This window comes from Colletotrichum siamense (genome assembly GCF_013390195.1).
Source record: "Colletotrichum siamense strain Cg363 chromosome Unknown KSG_Cg363_contig02, whole genome shotgun sequence".
Taxonomy (NCBI): Eukaryota; Fungi; Ascomycota; class Sordariomycetes; order Glomerellales; family Glomerellaceae; genus Colletotrichum; species Colletotrichum siamense.
Window position 1 is genome coordinate 2,181,151 of NW_023501015.1, and position 15,428 is coordinate 2,196,578.

At 52.2% G+C, this 15,428-nt stretch overlaps 6 protein-coding genes across 6 annotated transcripts; 3 read left to right on the forward strand and 3 right to left on the reverse strand.

Moving 5' to 3' along the window:
* Positions 1–625: 625 nt before the first annotated feature.
* Positions 626–1,481, forward strand: CGCS363_v002572 (putative cutinase 1; the record flags this gene model as incomplete). The annotated part of the gene is made up of 3 exons (XM_036634421.1): positions 626–823; positions 926–1,137; positions 1,211–1,481. 3 exons carry the CDS (start codon positions 626–628, stop codon positions 1,479–1,481), a joined length of 681 nt encoding a protein of 226 aa, XP_036499980.1.
* Positions 1,482–1,905: 424 nt separating this feature from the next.
* citC-2 (Dehydrogenase citC) lies at positions 1,906–3,792 on the reverse strand (the record flags this gene model as incomplete). The annotated part of the gene is made up of 2 exons (XM_036634422.1): positions 1,906–3,504; positions 3,565–3,792. The coding sequence occupies 2 exons, from the start codon at positions 3,790–3,792 to the stop codon at positions 1,906–1,908; spliced, it is 1,827 nt and encodes a 608-aa protein (XP_036499981.1).
* Positions 3,793–5,612: 1,820 nt separating this feature from the next.
* CGCS363_v002574 (uncharacterized protein) lies at positions 5,613–5,922 on the forward strand (the record flags this gene model as incomplete). Its single annotated transcript, XM_036634423.1, has 2 exons — positions 5,613–5,788; positions 5,850–5,922. 2 exons carry the CDS (start codon positions 5,613–5,615, stop codon positions 5,920–5,922), a joined length of 249 nt encoding a protein of 82 aa, XP_036500209.1.
* A 742-nt stretch (positions 5,923–6,664) lies between these two features.
* On the forward strand, positions 6,665–9,083 carry CGCS363_v002575 (putative transcriptional regulatory protein; the record flags this gene model as incomplete). Its single annotated transcript, XM_036634424.1, has 6 exons — positions 6,665–6,955; positions 7,019–7,034; positions 7,392–7,858; positions 7,918–8,393; positions 8,447–8,801; positions 8,862–9,083. 6 exons carry the CDS (start codon positions 6,665–6,667, stop codon positions 9,081–9,083), a joined length of 1,827 nt encoding a protein of 608 aa, XP_036499216.1.
* A 121-nt stretch (positions 9,084–9,204) lies between these two features.
* CGCS363_v002576 (uncharacterized protein) lies at positions 9,205–9,651 on the reverse strand (the record flags this gene model as incomplete). The annotated part of the gene is made up of 1 exon (XM_036634425.1): positions 9,205–9,651. One exon carries the CDS (start codon positions 9,649–9,651, stop codon positions 9,205–9,207), a length of 447 nt encoding a protein of 148 aa, XP_036500220.1.
* A 1,123-nt stretch (positions 9,652–10,774) lies between these two features.
* On the reverse strand, positions 10,775–11,893 carry CGCS363_v002577 (uncharacterized protein; the record flags this gene model as incomplete). The annotated part of the gene is made up of 3 exons (XM_036634426.1): positions 10,775–11,218; positions 11,269–11,446; positions 11,517–11,893. 3 exons carry the CDS (start codon positions 11,891–11,893, stop codon positions 10,775–10,777), a joined length of 999 nt encoding a protein of 332 aa, XP_036500221.1.
* Between the last annotated feature and the right edge of the window lie 3,535 nt (positions 11,894–15,428).

Here is a 15,428-nt window from a genome sequence, read left to right on the forward strand (position 1 = left end):
TGGCTGGTAGAGGGCACTGACATCACCGCGACCAAGACAGGGGCAGAACGACCCAGCGTTCTTAAGCAACAAATCTTGCCTTGGTTCTAGCCTGTTCTCCGCGAATACGTCTCCTAAAACAGATTCTCATGCGACGAAAAAGGCGGTATTTGGAGGCTCGGACAACCGAGTTCCCGCTCGTCCGGGATCCCTGGAAGGTGGCCTTAATGACGGAAGGACCCGTCCCATGTGCATCCTCCTGTCAGTCAAAGCCGCGTTTGCCATGTGCGGTCATTGTATTGAGATGGCCACCACTAGAATATGGGGTTCCGTCGATGCTCTCCGGTCGGGAGCTTGATGCATAGCCTGTCCTGAGCCAATCTTGAATGATGTTCGGTGAAGCGTACAATGCGGGCCCCGCAACTTTGCCATCATGACCTAACGTTGCGGCGAGACATCGTACACCAATACAAAGGATTCAAGTATAAAGACAACGCGTCTGACCACGGACGCTGTGGTGTGTCTTTTGTGAAGCAAATACTTGTGTCTTTTAGATATCTCCAAATTTCCGAACTGGACATAACGTCGGCATATATCCAACCACGGACCAAAGTCTCAGAAAGATTCCAAGTTGTCAGTGACCGCTATGAAGGCCTTCATCCCTCTGATTCTTGCCTCCGTCGCCTTCTCCAGCCCTATCTATCCCATCAGCAGCAAAGAGATCGAAACCGCACCCAAGCTCGACACACGCGAGACTGGCACAGTAGCAAAAGAATTCACCAGAGGCGGCTGCCGTGATGTCATTTTCATCTTCGCCCGTGGATCTGTGGAGACCGGAAACATGGTGAGTTGCCCGTCCCGACTCGGATGCGCGACCGCTTTGAGGCGTCCGTATTCGCATAGCTCGACCACATCAGACGGAGCTGACGTCAAAGCGTGACACCAGGGCTCGACCGTTGGACCCCCAACTTCAGACGGCTTGAAGAAAAAGTACGGGGATAACAGAGTAGCGACCGAAGGAGTTGATTATGCCGCAGCACTTACTCCCAATTTCCTCCCTGGCGGCGCCGATCCTGACGGCGTCGCAACGATGAGGAAACTTCTGAACGATGCCGCCTCAAAGTGTCCGAATGCGAAGCTGGTGGCTGGAGGATATAGGTAAGCCTACTTCTTATTCGTATTCTGAATGGTACTCTAGTGCATGAAAAGGTAATAACACAATCATTTACAGTCAGGGAGCCGCTGTGGCCCATCGATCAATCGAGAGTCTTTCGGACTCGACCAAGAACAGAATACTTGGCGTCATCACTTATGGCGATACGCAGAACACCCAGGACAAGGGGCAGATTCCCAAGTTTCCGAAAGATAGGGTCAAGATTATTTGTAACGATGCAGACGAAGTCTGCAAAGGCACCTTGGAGGTCGAGCCCTCTCATCTGGACTACGTGAAACGGGTTCCCGAAGCCGTCGACTTTCTCATCGGGAAGATTGGCAACATTTAAGCTTCTGAGGTCCGCAATTTGGAAAACTGGATTTGGGGTATGACCATTGAATTCTGGATGGAATTTAGAGACTTTCTTGACCCTATTTGCAAGGTACACACCACCTTCATTTGACGACGCGACGATGGCAATTTAGCGGCTTGAGAGCGATTTTAGCCTACTTTAGAATGATAAAAGGATATCTATTGAGAACCTTGACCGGGCTCTTGGAAATTTTACATCACCCACCACCAAGCTACACAACTGCCGCATTGATGCACGTGCTACTGTCCGTCATTTTCCACCGAGCTGACCCTCATAAATCTTTTCAATGTCTCTGAGATTAAGCTTCTAGCCCATGAATTGAATAATAGACTTCACGTATTCATGAGCAGGTTTCTATATTTTGATCCACTATAGATGGAAAACATCTACCCCAAAATGTTTAGTTCTTCGCACTATTCCTGTCCTGCTTGATTAGGTCGGCTGCCCTCTCCGCGACAGCATACACGGTACTCTGTATGTTTCCTGAAGGCTCGATGGGGAAGATGCTAGCATCCACGATGCGAAGCTTCTTCGTGCCATAGACACGCAGCCTATCGTCAACGACACCGCCCTGCTCGCGCGGCATCATGGCACAGCTTCCCGAAACGTGGAAAATGGAGATCTGCCGCTGCCTCACAATCTCCTTCGCACTTTCCAGATCACTGCCCTTGATTTCAGGCAAGCGTTTGCCCCCAGCTTTGATGAGACCGTCAAATGGCTCCGTTCCCACAATCTTCTCAACAAATTGCACATTGCGTGCAAGCAGCTCCAAGTCCAGGGGATTCGCGTTGTATCGCGGATCCCATACCGGCAACTCTTTGAAATCAGGGCTCGTGATGTGCACGCAGCCGCGCGAGAAAGGGTGGTTCAGCACCGTCATGACCGTAATGTAGTTGTCCGGATGGGACGGCAGGATATACTCGGCCATGTTCGCAGGGTGGTCATTGATCGTGATTTGGGATGGGAATAGGAGGTACTGGCAGGTCGGCTCGTCCGGAGACTCAACAAGAGAGCGCACAAGCTTAGCTGCCGAGGTCTCAATTTGATCCTTGTGAGATTCGAAGAGATTTGTCTTCCCCTCCTTTTGGACGAGGCCGCTGCCATCAGCGAGTGGTGTATACGCTGAACTGATTGTGCTTTGACCCAATGGACCCTCTCGGGTCGCCTGGTATTGACCGACGAGGGCATTCAGAATGTTGGCATCACGCAGAACATCGCCCGAGGGCACGCCGTCGCTGACTTCGAAGCTTTGGCAGACGACAGGGTGATCTTGCATGTTCTCGCCCACGTTGGGATTGTCCACAATAACGGGGACTCCGTGGCGTTCAAGATGTTGCCTGCCTCCAATACCGGACAATTCTAGGAGTTGGGGAGTCTGAAGCGCTCCTGCTGCCAAAATGACTTCGTTCTTGGCTGAGATGTCCTTCTCTTCTCCCTTCTTTGCAACCACCTGGACTCCAGTGGCTACAGCATCGCCGCTTGTTGTATTGAAATTGATTTTCTTCACCAAAGCCTCCGTCAATACAACAAGATTCGCCCTACTTGAAACTTCGGTTGTGTAATAGGCGTTTGCTGCATAGCTTCGAGTTTTGGTCTCCGGATCAATGCTGCAAGGGTTCTGGAAAGCCCCAAAAGCCTTGCCACCGCGCGGATCTCCAGTCATGCCCAGCCCGAGCTTCTCAAAGGTGCTCATCCAGGCCGTGTTCATAGCGCTGTAGCCCTCGCCAAAGGAAACTTGCAGGGGACCATTTCCGTTCAAGGCGTCGTCGTGGTAGCCCAACCCGACAATATCTTTCGTCGACTGTGAAGGCGGATGATCGGTGGCAAACTTGCGAAAGTACGGCGCGAGAGAATCATAGTCCCAGCCGTCATTTCCCAGAGCACCCCAAGCATCAAGAACACCCCTAGTCGGGTAGAGCATCAGCATGAAATTCAGACCCGAACTTCCGCCGAGCATCTTGCCACGAGACTGATTGATCCGACGATTATTCAGTCCTGCCTGTCAAGAGTCAGCACCACCAAAGAGTATTTGAGCGGCAGCACGTCTCAGCGAACATACCTGAGGGACCGAGGTGAAGTTCCAGTCATATTCCTCCTTTCCATACAAGCCAGCCACGAGGCCGGGTGTCAGCACCAACGGGTTCGCACTCTGATCAGACCCAGCTTCCACTACCAGGACGCGGACCTCAGGATTCTCAGTGAGCCTTGAGGCGACGACCAGGCCGGCAGTACCGCCACCGACGATAACGTAGTTGAAAACATCGTCGAGATCCTGCAAAGATGACATTTTCGATGATAGTTCGGCGCTGCAGGGATACAGCCAACAACAGTCCAGCGGCGACGAAAGCAGTGAGGGGAAGGAGGGGGTTCTCGACTTCAGACGAGACTTTTGTTGAGCAACCTCACTTGCGTAAGCGTTAGGCTGCAGCCATGATCAGACTGCGCATTCACAAGGGCTCGGTGGAATATCATGAGCGGGATGCATGAGTCTAGCCGTTTCCAGTGGAGAAATCCGCAAGGTTATGGGTCCAACCAACTGAACAATCTCATGTTCAAGGGACGTGTTTTTCACGCTGTTATGTTATTTCTCGGCGGTGCATAATTGCCGACAACCATATCGCATCACGAAACTGTTTGAAGTTTGTCAATATTTCATATTTCTGATAGTTGGGACTTCTTTGCAGAATACACGTAAACACACAGTAACATGTGAATGTCTGGAGATCTTTTGGCGTCCTTGGGCCTTCAGAGGTTTGTGGAGAACATGCACGCATTCTGCGGGGACCCCAGCTTCCTCTCCTGCACCTAGGCGTTGAAGTCAAGACCACTTGTACTCACGACAAGAAAGAAACAGTTGATATTGTACTTTACTCGAAGATCTCAGGCAAACGAGTACCTGGAAACTCACAACATGATGGTCCTTCCTCGTCGAGCTTTTGAAGATGATGGGAAACTGAAGCTATTGGAGGTGACAATGCTCGCAAGAAGCAGGCTGCGGTCAGCGTTGTATTGGAAGTGGACTGTGGCGAACATCTTCAGTGAAAGCGCCTAAGCCGATGGGGCTCATGAACATGGATTTCAATCCTTCACTCACGACTCTACGCCTCCGCCCTAACGAGGAAGCACGAACGTCGAGATGGCATAGAAAGCAAAAGGAGGGTGGTACGTGTTCCTGGGTGGTTCGGTTTCGAGCAAAATCGATTCATCGCGGAGAAATAAATACCTTGGGTCTCAAATCATTCACTCAGTCAAAGCCAACCTGTGCAGGTACCTGTGCCTTGCGCACCCCTATGTCTGGCGGCCTCTTGTTGGCCTGACAGGGCGGCCATCAGCATACGGTACAAGCCTTTGAAAAAAATAAAGAAAAAGATTGGCCATAAAGAAAACTTCATTTTTTTATGTAGAAAACTATTATTCGTCCTTTAGCAGATAAACTCCGGGCATCTGTAAGCAGGCATCATTGCCCCGACATCACTGAGCTTGGCGAGCTTTAGCTGGGTGATTGATGATGTATGCCATGAAGAGCCGCAAGGCCGGCCGGGTCACGGAAATGAATCCAGCACCGCAAGCGGGTCTAAAAATAGGAATGACACCCTGCTAAGCTGACCTTCGGGTTGAAAATGCTTGTTTTATCTCAGTCAACCTCCGGACAGACCCCGATTCCTCCGGACAGCCCGGTCAAGGCAAACACCGTTGGACCCACATCACCGAGAGAATCGTACCACCGTGAATCCCGGCCTCCGCATCCCAAAAAAAATTGTAAGTTCCCGGGCAAACTCTTTCTTGCGTCGCGTATGAGTGTTCGGCATCTGTTCTGAAATTTCAGCGTGCCTTGGAATCATTTGCTTCGGCTGGGCGACCCAAAGATGACTGTTCGCCCTCGGTTGTCGAACAATCAGACGCCGAACAACGCCAGGTGCTAGTTCGCGTGACCAAGACGTTCTGTCGGCATCTGGCATCTATGGACGATTTGAATATAAATGTCCAAGAGCAATGCGGCCATGGAACTTTCAAAATGAAACGCTGGCAAGAAATCAATCTACAACCTCGATTGCGCTTCAACTGCACAAAGTCTATCATCTAAATCGACTCGGATCAATCTCAAAAATGAGTCTTCATGCTGCTAGGTTCGCGCGACAGCTCTCGCACAGACCATTCCCAGTACTTCAAGCACGTTTTGCTTCGACACAGCCACTTTCTCGCGAGCTTTTTCCTCAGAGGACTCAGTCTCAGCCGGGGGATTGGCCAAAATTAATCAAGAAAGCTGGAGTGAGAGTCGCACAGTAGGTTTACCCGTGGATATTCTGAAACGAGAGATCAGGAAACATTGACTTTTTTAACCAGGTACGTTGGCGTTTTCTCAGTCGTGTTGTTTTGGCCGTTCCCAGTCTACACGATTGCTGAAGCGATCTACTAGGGGCTTGTGGGTAACAGACGGACGAATGGGTGGCTACTGGAAAAGTCAACTGTAAAGAACTAGCATAGCATTGAATATTCAAAGTCAATAATCGTATTCTCAAAATCTGATTCGTCGCTTTGGACCCGAGCCACCTGCAGAACGCTTGGCGTCGTGACATAGGGGTCGGTGAGTTTCTGCTAGAGAACCCGAAGCTCGGGACCCACTGCCGGATTGGGAAAATCGGTCCCGAGGCCGCGTCCGACTCGCGTGGCTTTGTGGCCCGGCCTCCCAGTCTAAAGCCACCAGTATCCCCACGCCACAAAACCCGAGGTTTCGATTCCCCCGTACGCTTCCCGTTGAGGTTTATCCCAAAGGGTTCGCGATCTACCGAGCATGACCACCGAAGTCGCCAACTCGAGAACTCACAAGTCCTGCGATGCGTGTACTAATCGCAAAGTCCGTTGTTCCGGTACGGTTGACTCTGCCATTGCTCGAATTCTCGGTGAACAAAAGCTGACATCATCGATGACTAGGATCGCCGGGCCCATGTGCCAACTGCGTCGTAAGTTCTGTCGCGAGATCTGATTCGGTATGGGGCTCGGGAGATGTTGACTGTTTGGGAACTCAAGCGCCGGAAAACCGAGTGCATCTTCAGCGTGAGGAAGCTAGGCCGCCGACCGAATGGTAAGATACCTCTACCAATTACGGGTTGTCCAGCTTGCATATACCCTTGTTACGCCACTATACGGTGCTGACCATGATGCCGTATATAGTAGTTCGACAGTTCATGACCATCAGTAATGGTGCTGAGGGGTCTGGTGATGGTGCTCAAAACTGCACTGTCTCCGTCATAGACTTCGCAACTCCACCATCCCCGAAGCCACCGAATGCGAGCAACTCGGATGCGGACCCCACTCCGCCGTCCGCATCCTCCGATGCTGGGCGGGCCGGACCGCACCGGATCCCGGATCTGTTGGTGGATCGTGTCATTGAACGCGCGGAGGAGTCCACATCCACCAGGACAAACCCTAGCAGATCGCATTTTGTCAAAGTGAGACACCCGAGATCCCCCCAAAATAAGATGCGATTTTTCTGATGCGAAGACAAAACCAAGGGAAACGGCGTCTTCGGTGAGTGCCGTCCGCCATGGGCGTTCAACCCGAATCGAAATACAGGATCATCGCTTATGCCACCTTCAGTCGTCGGTGACAGCAGCCTCACGTTCTTCTCGGAAGCTCGACTGAAGTCCCTGTCCCAATGCCTCGGCCACGACAGAGTGAGCGAACTGGTTGCACGAATATCCAGCACCGTCCAACATCATTTGAGAAGTGCCTCCAACTTCAGCACCGACCTATCAGCCCACCATAAGCAACCACCCGCATGTCTAAACGACAGAGCCCGAGTGCTGCAATGCATAAAACGTGCGACTTTTTTTCCCGATTCTTCAGAGTTGTTCAAATTTTGGAATGCGAGCTGACTGAGCATAGTGTACTTCGAACGCGTCCATCCGCGCTTCCCCTTCTTGGACCGCGCGGCTTTTGAAGCCACGGCAGCTGCTCAGGGCCAACCCAACACCATACCCAGGAGCAAATCATGGACTTCGTTATATTACACAGTCCTCGCACTCGGAAGCCAGTACGATGGGGGAGGCAGTTACGAGCCAGGGAGGGGAGAGTCGTGGGAACTATTCTCGGCCGCTCTGGCCCACTTCACTGATCTGATGCTTCTCCCAGACTCTCTCACCACACTGCAGGCTCTCACAGCCATGACAATATACTCTCTGGGGATGTCTTCGATAGGACTCGATCACATTATTATATCAGAGGCGGTGAGAAGAGCGCAGAACCTGGCGGAAGCGAGGTTCAGCAACTATGCAACGCAGGCGTATAGAAAGACTTTCTGGGTCCTATATGGTCTAGAAAAGGTCACCAGCTTTCATCATGGTCGGAGCTCGGTGAGTAGTTGGACCCAGAATGTTCTTCCGCAATCGGTCCCTGGGTTAACGGTCAGAAGGGCTTCAGCGACTGCGATATTTCCTGTCCTATCCCCAGCACGCCCGAATCCTACTTTGGAGACTTCAACTGGTTTGTGGCCTTCATTCGCTACGCTCGCCTCCTGTCTCGAGCATATACCTCACTATTCTCGGTTGGGGTCTCGGACAATGCAGACGAATACTTTCTGGACATTGTGGACCAGTTGACCGAGGAAATCGAAGACTGGAGGGCTGCTTTGCCAGATAATGGCTTTAGGCCAGGGGGTTCAATCAAGCCTGCTGCCTTGCCCGTTTCCTCCGAGACGCAGGCAGTAGCTCTTGTCATGCACTTCTTCTACAACAGCTTTCTTCAGATCATCTCGAGGATGGCCCTTCGTCACCTGTCACCATCAAACCATGATAGGAGAGAAACTGTCTTCAAGACGGTGGAGAAGACTTCTCGATGTCTTCTAGAACTCACGTCGCTTATTGAGGTGGCACCTTATACACCCATGTGGTACGTAATCTCTTCTTGAGAATCTATTCAAGCTTACACCCTCGTTTGTACAGGATGCTTGTAGGTATTCCTATCACGGGCTTCTTCGTTCTATTCGACCTTGTCATCCACAACCCTAAAGGGCAGCAGGTTGCATCCAACCTCGCTTTGCTCGACATGGTCGTTGGTCACGCCGGCCAGCTGGAGTATGTGTCCCAGGGTGTCATTCCGGGCTCGATAATTGGCGAGTTCGCACACATCGCAAGAACGTATGTTGGCGATGTCAACGGCCAGAGCATAGCCGGCGGCGCAACACAGCAGCCGCTTCCAGACACCGGACAGACGCTGTTTTCTCAACCTCACTGGTCTCTGCCGCATGATGATATTGAGGAATTCGCAGCCATGGATGTCGCTGCTGATCTCTCGGAGGTACGTCATAGCTTCTCCGTCATCCCACAACACTCCTCATGCTAATCTGGGATACTACAGATGAATCTGGCTGTTGGATCAGGGCCACCTGGGGTGGGAGGTCCCATGGACATTGAGGGGCTCCCCATGGGACCCAATACCTTCATGGGAACTGACGTAATGAACCTCTTTGGGTACTTTGTGCCCGACTGGGAACCCTTGGTTTACCCAGGACAGACAAGCCAACACGACATTCCCGCTTCAACCTATCCAGATGACCATCTTGATGCGCATCAGCCTTGAGACCAGCTTCCAACACACCTACGAATGTAATCTTAGAAGTCTTGGCATTGATAGAGACCAAGAACAGACATGTAAACTATTCAGTCAGATCAGAAAGACCTCTGGGCATTGCTTCTGGAGATCAGTCGGTTCCCGGGTTCCCACCCTCTAAGAATTTGAAAAAGGTCAAGCGATTCCCGTCCAAGTCTTTGATGGCAAACTGCCGGTATCCCCACGGTGTATCGCGGATCGGTTCGACCACCTCCGCCGTGCCCCTGGCGATCACGAACTCGTGAAAAGCGTCCAAACCGACCGTTCCCAAAGCGATCAATGCTCGTCCAGGCACGAACTTGGTTGGTTCGCACCGGAAGAAATAAAGGTTCGCGGCTGCCTTGTCGCCTGCGTAAACCGAGCAAAAGTTGGGCCGACCATCGGGATCGCCCTCGCTGTCGGACTGCATTCCGCCCAGGGTGAACCCCAGCTCGCGTGTGTAGAACTTGACCGTGGCTGCGATGTCCCGCGAATCAAGCGCCGGGATGATCTTCCAGGCCGAGCCGATACCTTCTGCGTCCATTTGGCGAGGCTCCATGTGGAGGGAGGGCAGCGGACAAGTTTACCCAAATCTTTCCTGGGGTAATTATCAGTATCCGTGGTAGCACTCGGCTGCGCGGTCTCCAGGGTCTACCTTGGCCCCACGGACCAAGCCGGCTTCCACGTTAACTTATGCACTGCAGCCGTTCTGCGAAGAGCCGCGAGATCAGACGGGCTGGGTGAACGGACACCGAAGACCGAACCGAGCTGGCGGAAGAATCTGTCACGCGGACGGCAGAGGGAGAAAAAGGAAGAAAAAGCGGTGACGAGAAGTCTAAAACGCACCACCAGCGTCCTGAGTTTCAGACGGTTTGGCCGGGTTGTGGTGGGATGCCAACGTCATTATTCCATTCCGATCGACAGACCGGCAGAATAGGAGAAATATCACTCCCTCTTTCTGGCCATCCTCAGCCGCCTCCATCTCATTACCCCTCTTTTTCGTCCGAGATCTCTCTCCATCGGCACCGTCTAGAGCCACGCTAGCAACTCTAATTCCAGTTTAAACGTGGTCTAGCTCAGGCTGCTTCCACAGGCGCATGGGAGGGTCAGGTGAACACAATTTGACGCCGGCGACTGTGACTGGCTGATCTGGATTCGCTCCGCGTGAGGGGATCTTGGAAAAGTCAGTCGGTTCCTGGCTGGCGGAAACTTTCATGACGTCTGACTCAACACCTTCATTGCCGGACGACGGGTCCGCGTGCGGGGGTTCAGAGACAGCTACAAGTATATTTTGCCAAGATGCGGTGGTCTAGTAGTAATCGTCTTCTTGGCGCGGACACACGTAGATTTGAGGCTTCCACAACCACCAAGTGCCTGCAACTTCTACGGCTTTCCACGGACCCGATCGGTCTTGCGTTGGTGAATAAATGGTCATCCGAAGCTATGGATGCGGTGAGATATCACGAAGAATCCTCTGGCTTGTGCCACAGGCATGTCCAGTGACGGTTTAGAAGACGTTCAGTGACAGTACTGCGAATATGAGGTGACACCATCATGGACAAGTAAAACAGTTCGTGATTTCATTACTGCGTTCATCATAGAGTCGCACTATAATTATCTCGCTTTCAATCAGACCAAACATTAAAAAAGTGATCCTCGCTCAGGCGCTTCATGGCTCCATGTCAGATAACCTCGTAGCGGCGCAAGACTGCCAGTACCAGCGGCGGGATACCACGGAGATCGTTCTCGTCGTCACCGAGGCGCGAGAGCGACTCCTCCGAGACGCTAGCTTGAAAAGTTTCGATTTCCTTGTTGGCCTGGGCAGTGTCCAAGGTGTTGATGTCCATGGCTGCAGCGTCGGCGTTGGGGAAGTTGGTTGCTGGGAACGGGAGGGCTTCAGCCTCCAAGCCGGCCACCATCATCACCGACCTGTCCCTGTCGCCGATGCCGAGAGCTCTAGCAACGCCCGCAAGTAGGTCCGACAACGCGGGAACGGCTTTGGCTGGGATCTTAATCTTGCCTCCGCGACCCTTGTACTCATCTATGGCACCGGTGAAGTTGCCTTGAATCTGGTCAATGACCCCCTGTGCAATAGGTTGGAGGCTACGGTCCAGGATCTTCGTCAACTTTATGATGGTTAGCACTGGCACAATCAACAAAGCAACAGAAAACCTACGGCACCGCCGAGGTCGGTGGCTTTATCTGACTGAATCTTCAAGTCATCGCGGATGAGACTTCTGACATCAAGGATCTTGAAGCCAGCTTTGTCAAACTGAGGACGCTTCCCCTCAAGTGTGGTGAGGAGGTTGTTGATGTCCGGTTGAAGGGCCAAGAAACGCGTGCCAATAGTGGTACTGCAGGTAAGAGGATCATTCGTCAGTCACAAGGCTTCGCGGCGGTGTTCGGGTGTTGTCTGGGACTTACGACTCATTTGCCGGCAATACATCGGTGTTCTCTGCGGTCTTGGTTCCGAGATCGATGGTTCTACCAAGCTCGACAACAGCCTCATTAACCTTCAGCAGCCCCACAAGACCCTTGAGGCTGCCACCCTTGAATGGTACGACGCTGTCGTTAGCGTTGGCGACCTTTTGCTGGAGATCTCCAATGCGTGTTTGCAGAGCCGCCGATCCGCCCTTGACGGGCTCCTTGTCGCCCTTGCCTTTGCATCCTTTCTTGCCGCACTTGTCCGCTTTGTCGTCTCTACCGCGACCGCCTCTTGCCGCCTCGACGGGCATTGCCATCTCGGCAGAGACCACGTCAAAGAGGCAGAGGAAGAATGGGATGATGACCGAGAGCCTCATGGTGGCAAATGTGAGAAACGATTAAGAAAAACGTATAGCGAAGTACTACGGTAATGTTGGGTATCCGAAAACGCTGATAATCTGGACTCCTTACGATTTTCCCATGTCGGAAGCGCGGAAGGTCGTGGGACGGGCCATCACGTAAATAGTCAAGCCAGAAACTTTCACAAGCCGTGACGCCGAGGCAACTACAACTGCATCGGTAAACTGTTGATCGAACAAGGGGGCATGGGCAGAATGAGAGAAACGGCCATACAGCCCACAAATTGACAAAAGAGCCGAAATCGACAGCGCAAAAAGTCGGCGTGTTTGCGCGCGCCGATTCCACCAGGGTTCGGCGGGGACTTTCTCTCAACCCACCCACGACCGGGGTCGGGCATGATGCCACGCGGGGTTCAGTATGGTGGCACAAAAGTTTCTGATCGAACCCATGCCCATGTGTATATAACAGGCATATCGATGGGGCGCCCCGTGGGGAAACTCTGCTCTCCACGAACTGGTAGGTGCTGAGGCCACCATCATGAAACGCGGCCTATCGGAGCGAGAGGTGACCACGGTTTGGGTCGTCATAAACCCATGAGGTGTCTGGAAATTCCTGGCAGATTCGCAACTTTACACTTTTTGAATCGTCACCTGCAGGGGAGGTCTTCGTCACTACGATGCTGCCCCCTGGGAACCACTCATATAATGTGTGTGCTGGGAAGCAAGAGCCGTGGTACAGGAATTATATGTCGTCGGGGGCCCTCGACATACTTACCTGCGCCGCAACCCTCCATCTTCAGAAGAAGGTGGTGATATAGGAAGGGTTGTGATGAAAAGAAGATGTCGCTTTCGCATTGGAATGTTCGTGAAGTACCGGGTGTACCCTCCAATTCGGCGTTCTTCTCTACGTCACTGAAGAGGAGAGACAAGGCACCAGATGTTCAGAAGCTTCTGCCATGCATCGGTCGAAAGAGGGGCATCGATATCTTTGCTGGTGTCTAGACCACCTTTGCCAAGGTTGTTGCTGGCCGACGAGTGCGGAGGAGTTCACGCTATTGCTTAAATCAGGGGTCATCCGGAGAAAGACTAAGCAAACATCGCAGCCGGCGTTCCCATCATGTCCGTAGGCTCGGGTTCGAGTGAAGTCATTCAAATGGAAAATGGCCGATGCCATTGGACCCTTGGCCCAAGCTGATTGTCTGATGCGGGTTGGAAAATTCCAGACGAAGGGGGTATTTTGGGGGGGAGAACTTCACCTATCGCATCTCTCCCTTTTGCTCCGCTCGTAAACTATGAGACATCCCACCCGGTGCCCTGGTCGACGATGTCTTCAGAATTGATTGAATGGAGAGACGCGTTGAACGACCAGTAGAACATGAGATAACAATCAGCTTTGGATCGTGATCGTTTGCATTCATGCGGGAGACAATATGCATTTGCGTCTCGCCGACAAAACGGGTATGCATTCCTCCCGCTCTCGGGTTCGTATTGTCAATAGCGACCAACGCGCACTTCCATGCTTGGCAGCTACTACCAAAATCTTGGAAGATTACAATCAGAATTTGACGAAATCCCAATTAGGCATCTGGCCGAGATTCAGCTGTGCGGCCTCGTTTTTGTCTTTCGCCCTGAGAGCTTCTCCAAGGCTACCCTTATCTGAAGTTCCGGGCTCACGAATCGTGTCCAGCTGATACTTTCAGCGCCTTGAACAGAACATTGTCGAAAACGAGCACCTAAACGACCTCACTTTACTTATCCAAGGTCTAGAACAAGTGGATCGGTTTCCAAAGGCAGCCGGAGTAGCACCGACTTCGGCACTTGGAGGGGCTGAACTTGGCGAGGCGATGTTTCAAGCGCGGGGGCGGGACACCCCAGAGAACCTTGCGTACCAGACGCGAATAACGTATCCCGAGAAACGCGAGGCTCTTGAGGCTCGCCCGGTCAGGAGCTGGGCAGAATTTGGGGTATGAGGTATGAGTAAGGACGCGCTGGTGTGTGCGGCACGCGCGGAGCCTCAATTGCGGAGGAGTATAACGGTTTTTTGTTAGTCAGGGACGATACAAAGCAACGAGATCCACCTTCACATTGTGCAGGGAGCTGGAAAAGTAAGAGGATTGGCTTCTGTCGATCAAGCTGACATGGGACTCTGCCCTTGATCCGGTTAGGGAGAGGCTCTGTGCTTCGGACTGAAATCACCCCCCTCGCTCGGACTCCGACCGGTTTCGGGCAATGCCATCCCGTCCTGGTGAGTTCTGTCAGAATCAGAATATTAAATCAGTCGGTAGAAAGTGACATCACTTTAGATAAAGATGATTTCATTCTATGTGATGGTGCCGAAGATGAGAATACCTATTTGTTGAGTTAACGATGACGAAGCACGGCGCGCTGGACGCCCCTTCTGGGTACCTGACCGCACGCTCATCTGACGATCGAAGATGCCAGGAGGATCCCCGGCCCGAATCAAGCAGAGTTTGGTATTGTCGTAGTCAATCACATGACCAAGCAGAGCAGCACATCTGAATTAATTCCGTGACAAAAACCGTGTCGATGTCCAGTCCCGGGGACATGGTACACGAACCTGAACGGCGTAGGCATGCCAGATCTTGAACTGCCTCACCGCTTGCTGTCACTAAGGATGTTTACTTTAAACGCCACTATTATATGTCTGCATTGAAACTCGAGGGACTGTTGAAGTAGTAGCAACTCGCCAAACCTTCAAATCTGGGCCTTCTGCCTAAGCAAGAGCGAAGAGAAGTGCCTTAACAACGAATTTCCAACGAATGAGTCTTTTAACCTGCTTTCCTTTAGACGCAAAAGTTGGATTATCATGATTTCCATTCATCCATGTCAAGAGACAGACCCCGGATTCGTAGCCAAACAACGGATGTTAAAGAATTGGTCATGTTGGAAAACGCAGAGTCAAATCATGGCAGAGGGCTTCCCCATAAAGTAGTCTCTCTCAACTGTATTTAGTCAACTCGCCAAAGTTTCAGTTCTTACCAATAGCATTCCCAACAGCATCCCGCATCCACATCCTTCCATACGAGACAGGCTGTACTATATTTGCTAGCTAAGTCCAAATATAATTGCAACAAACCCCTTCATTCATCCTTCGCGTCAGATTCAGTCCCGCGAAAACTTTCAAACAGGTTGACCGCTGGGGCATGTGGCAGTGGTCACGCTGTACCTCTGTTCCACGTTGAACCGCTGAGCAGACGGCTAGAAGATGACGCTGAGCGTGGTCGTCACGCCACTAAAAACGACGTCGTAAATCGCGAGGTGGCTGCAGGCCATATCAACGGCGTACATGTTGTCATTGCAGAAGACTGACGCCGACGTCCCGTCACAGATGGTCCTAATGCACCGCCTGGCCTGTATGACACACCTGCTGACCGTCTTCGGGTGCGAGACGCCCTTGTCCTGGTCCCAGTAGGTGATGCCGCCCCACGGCTTGTCACATTCGTGTCTTTGCTGCAGGGTTGGATCACATTGTCAGCTGGGACCTATGGATGAGCTCTGCTTCGCGCCTCGAACCGTGTCATCGCGACCCTTG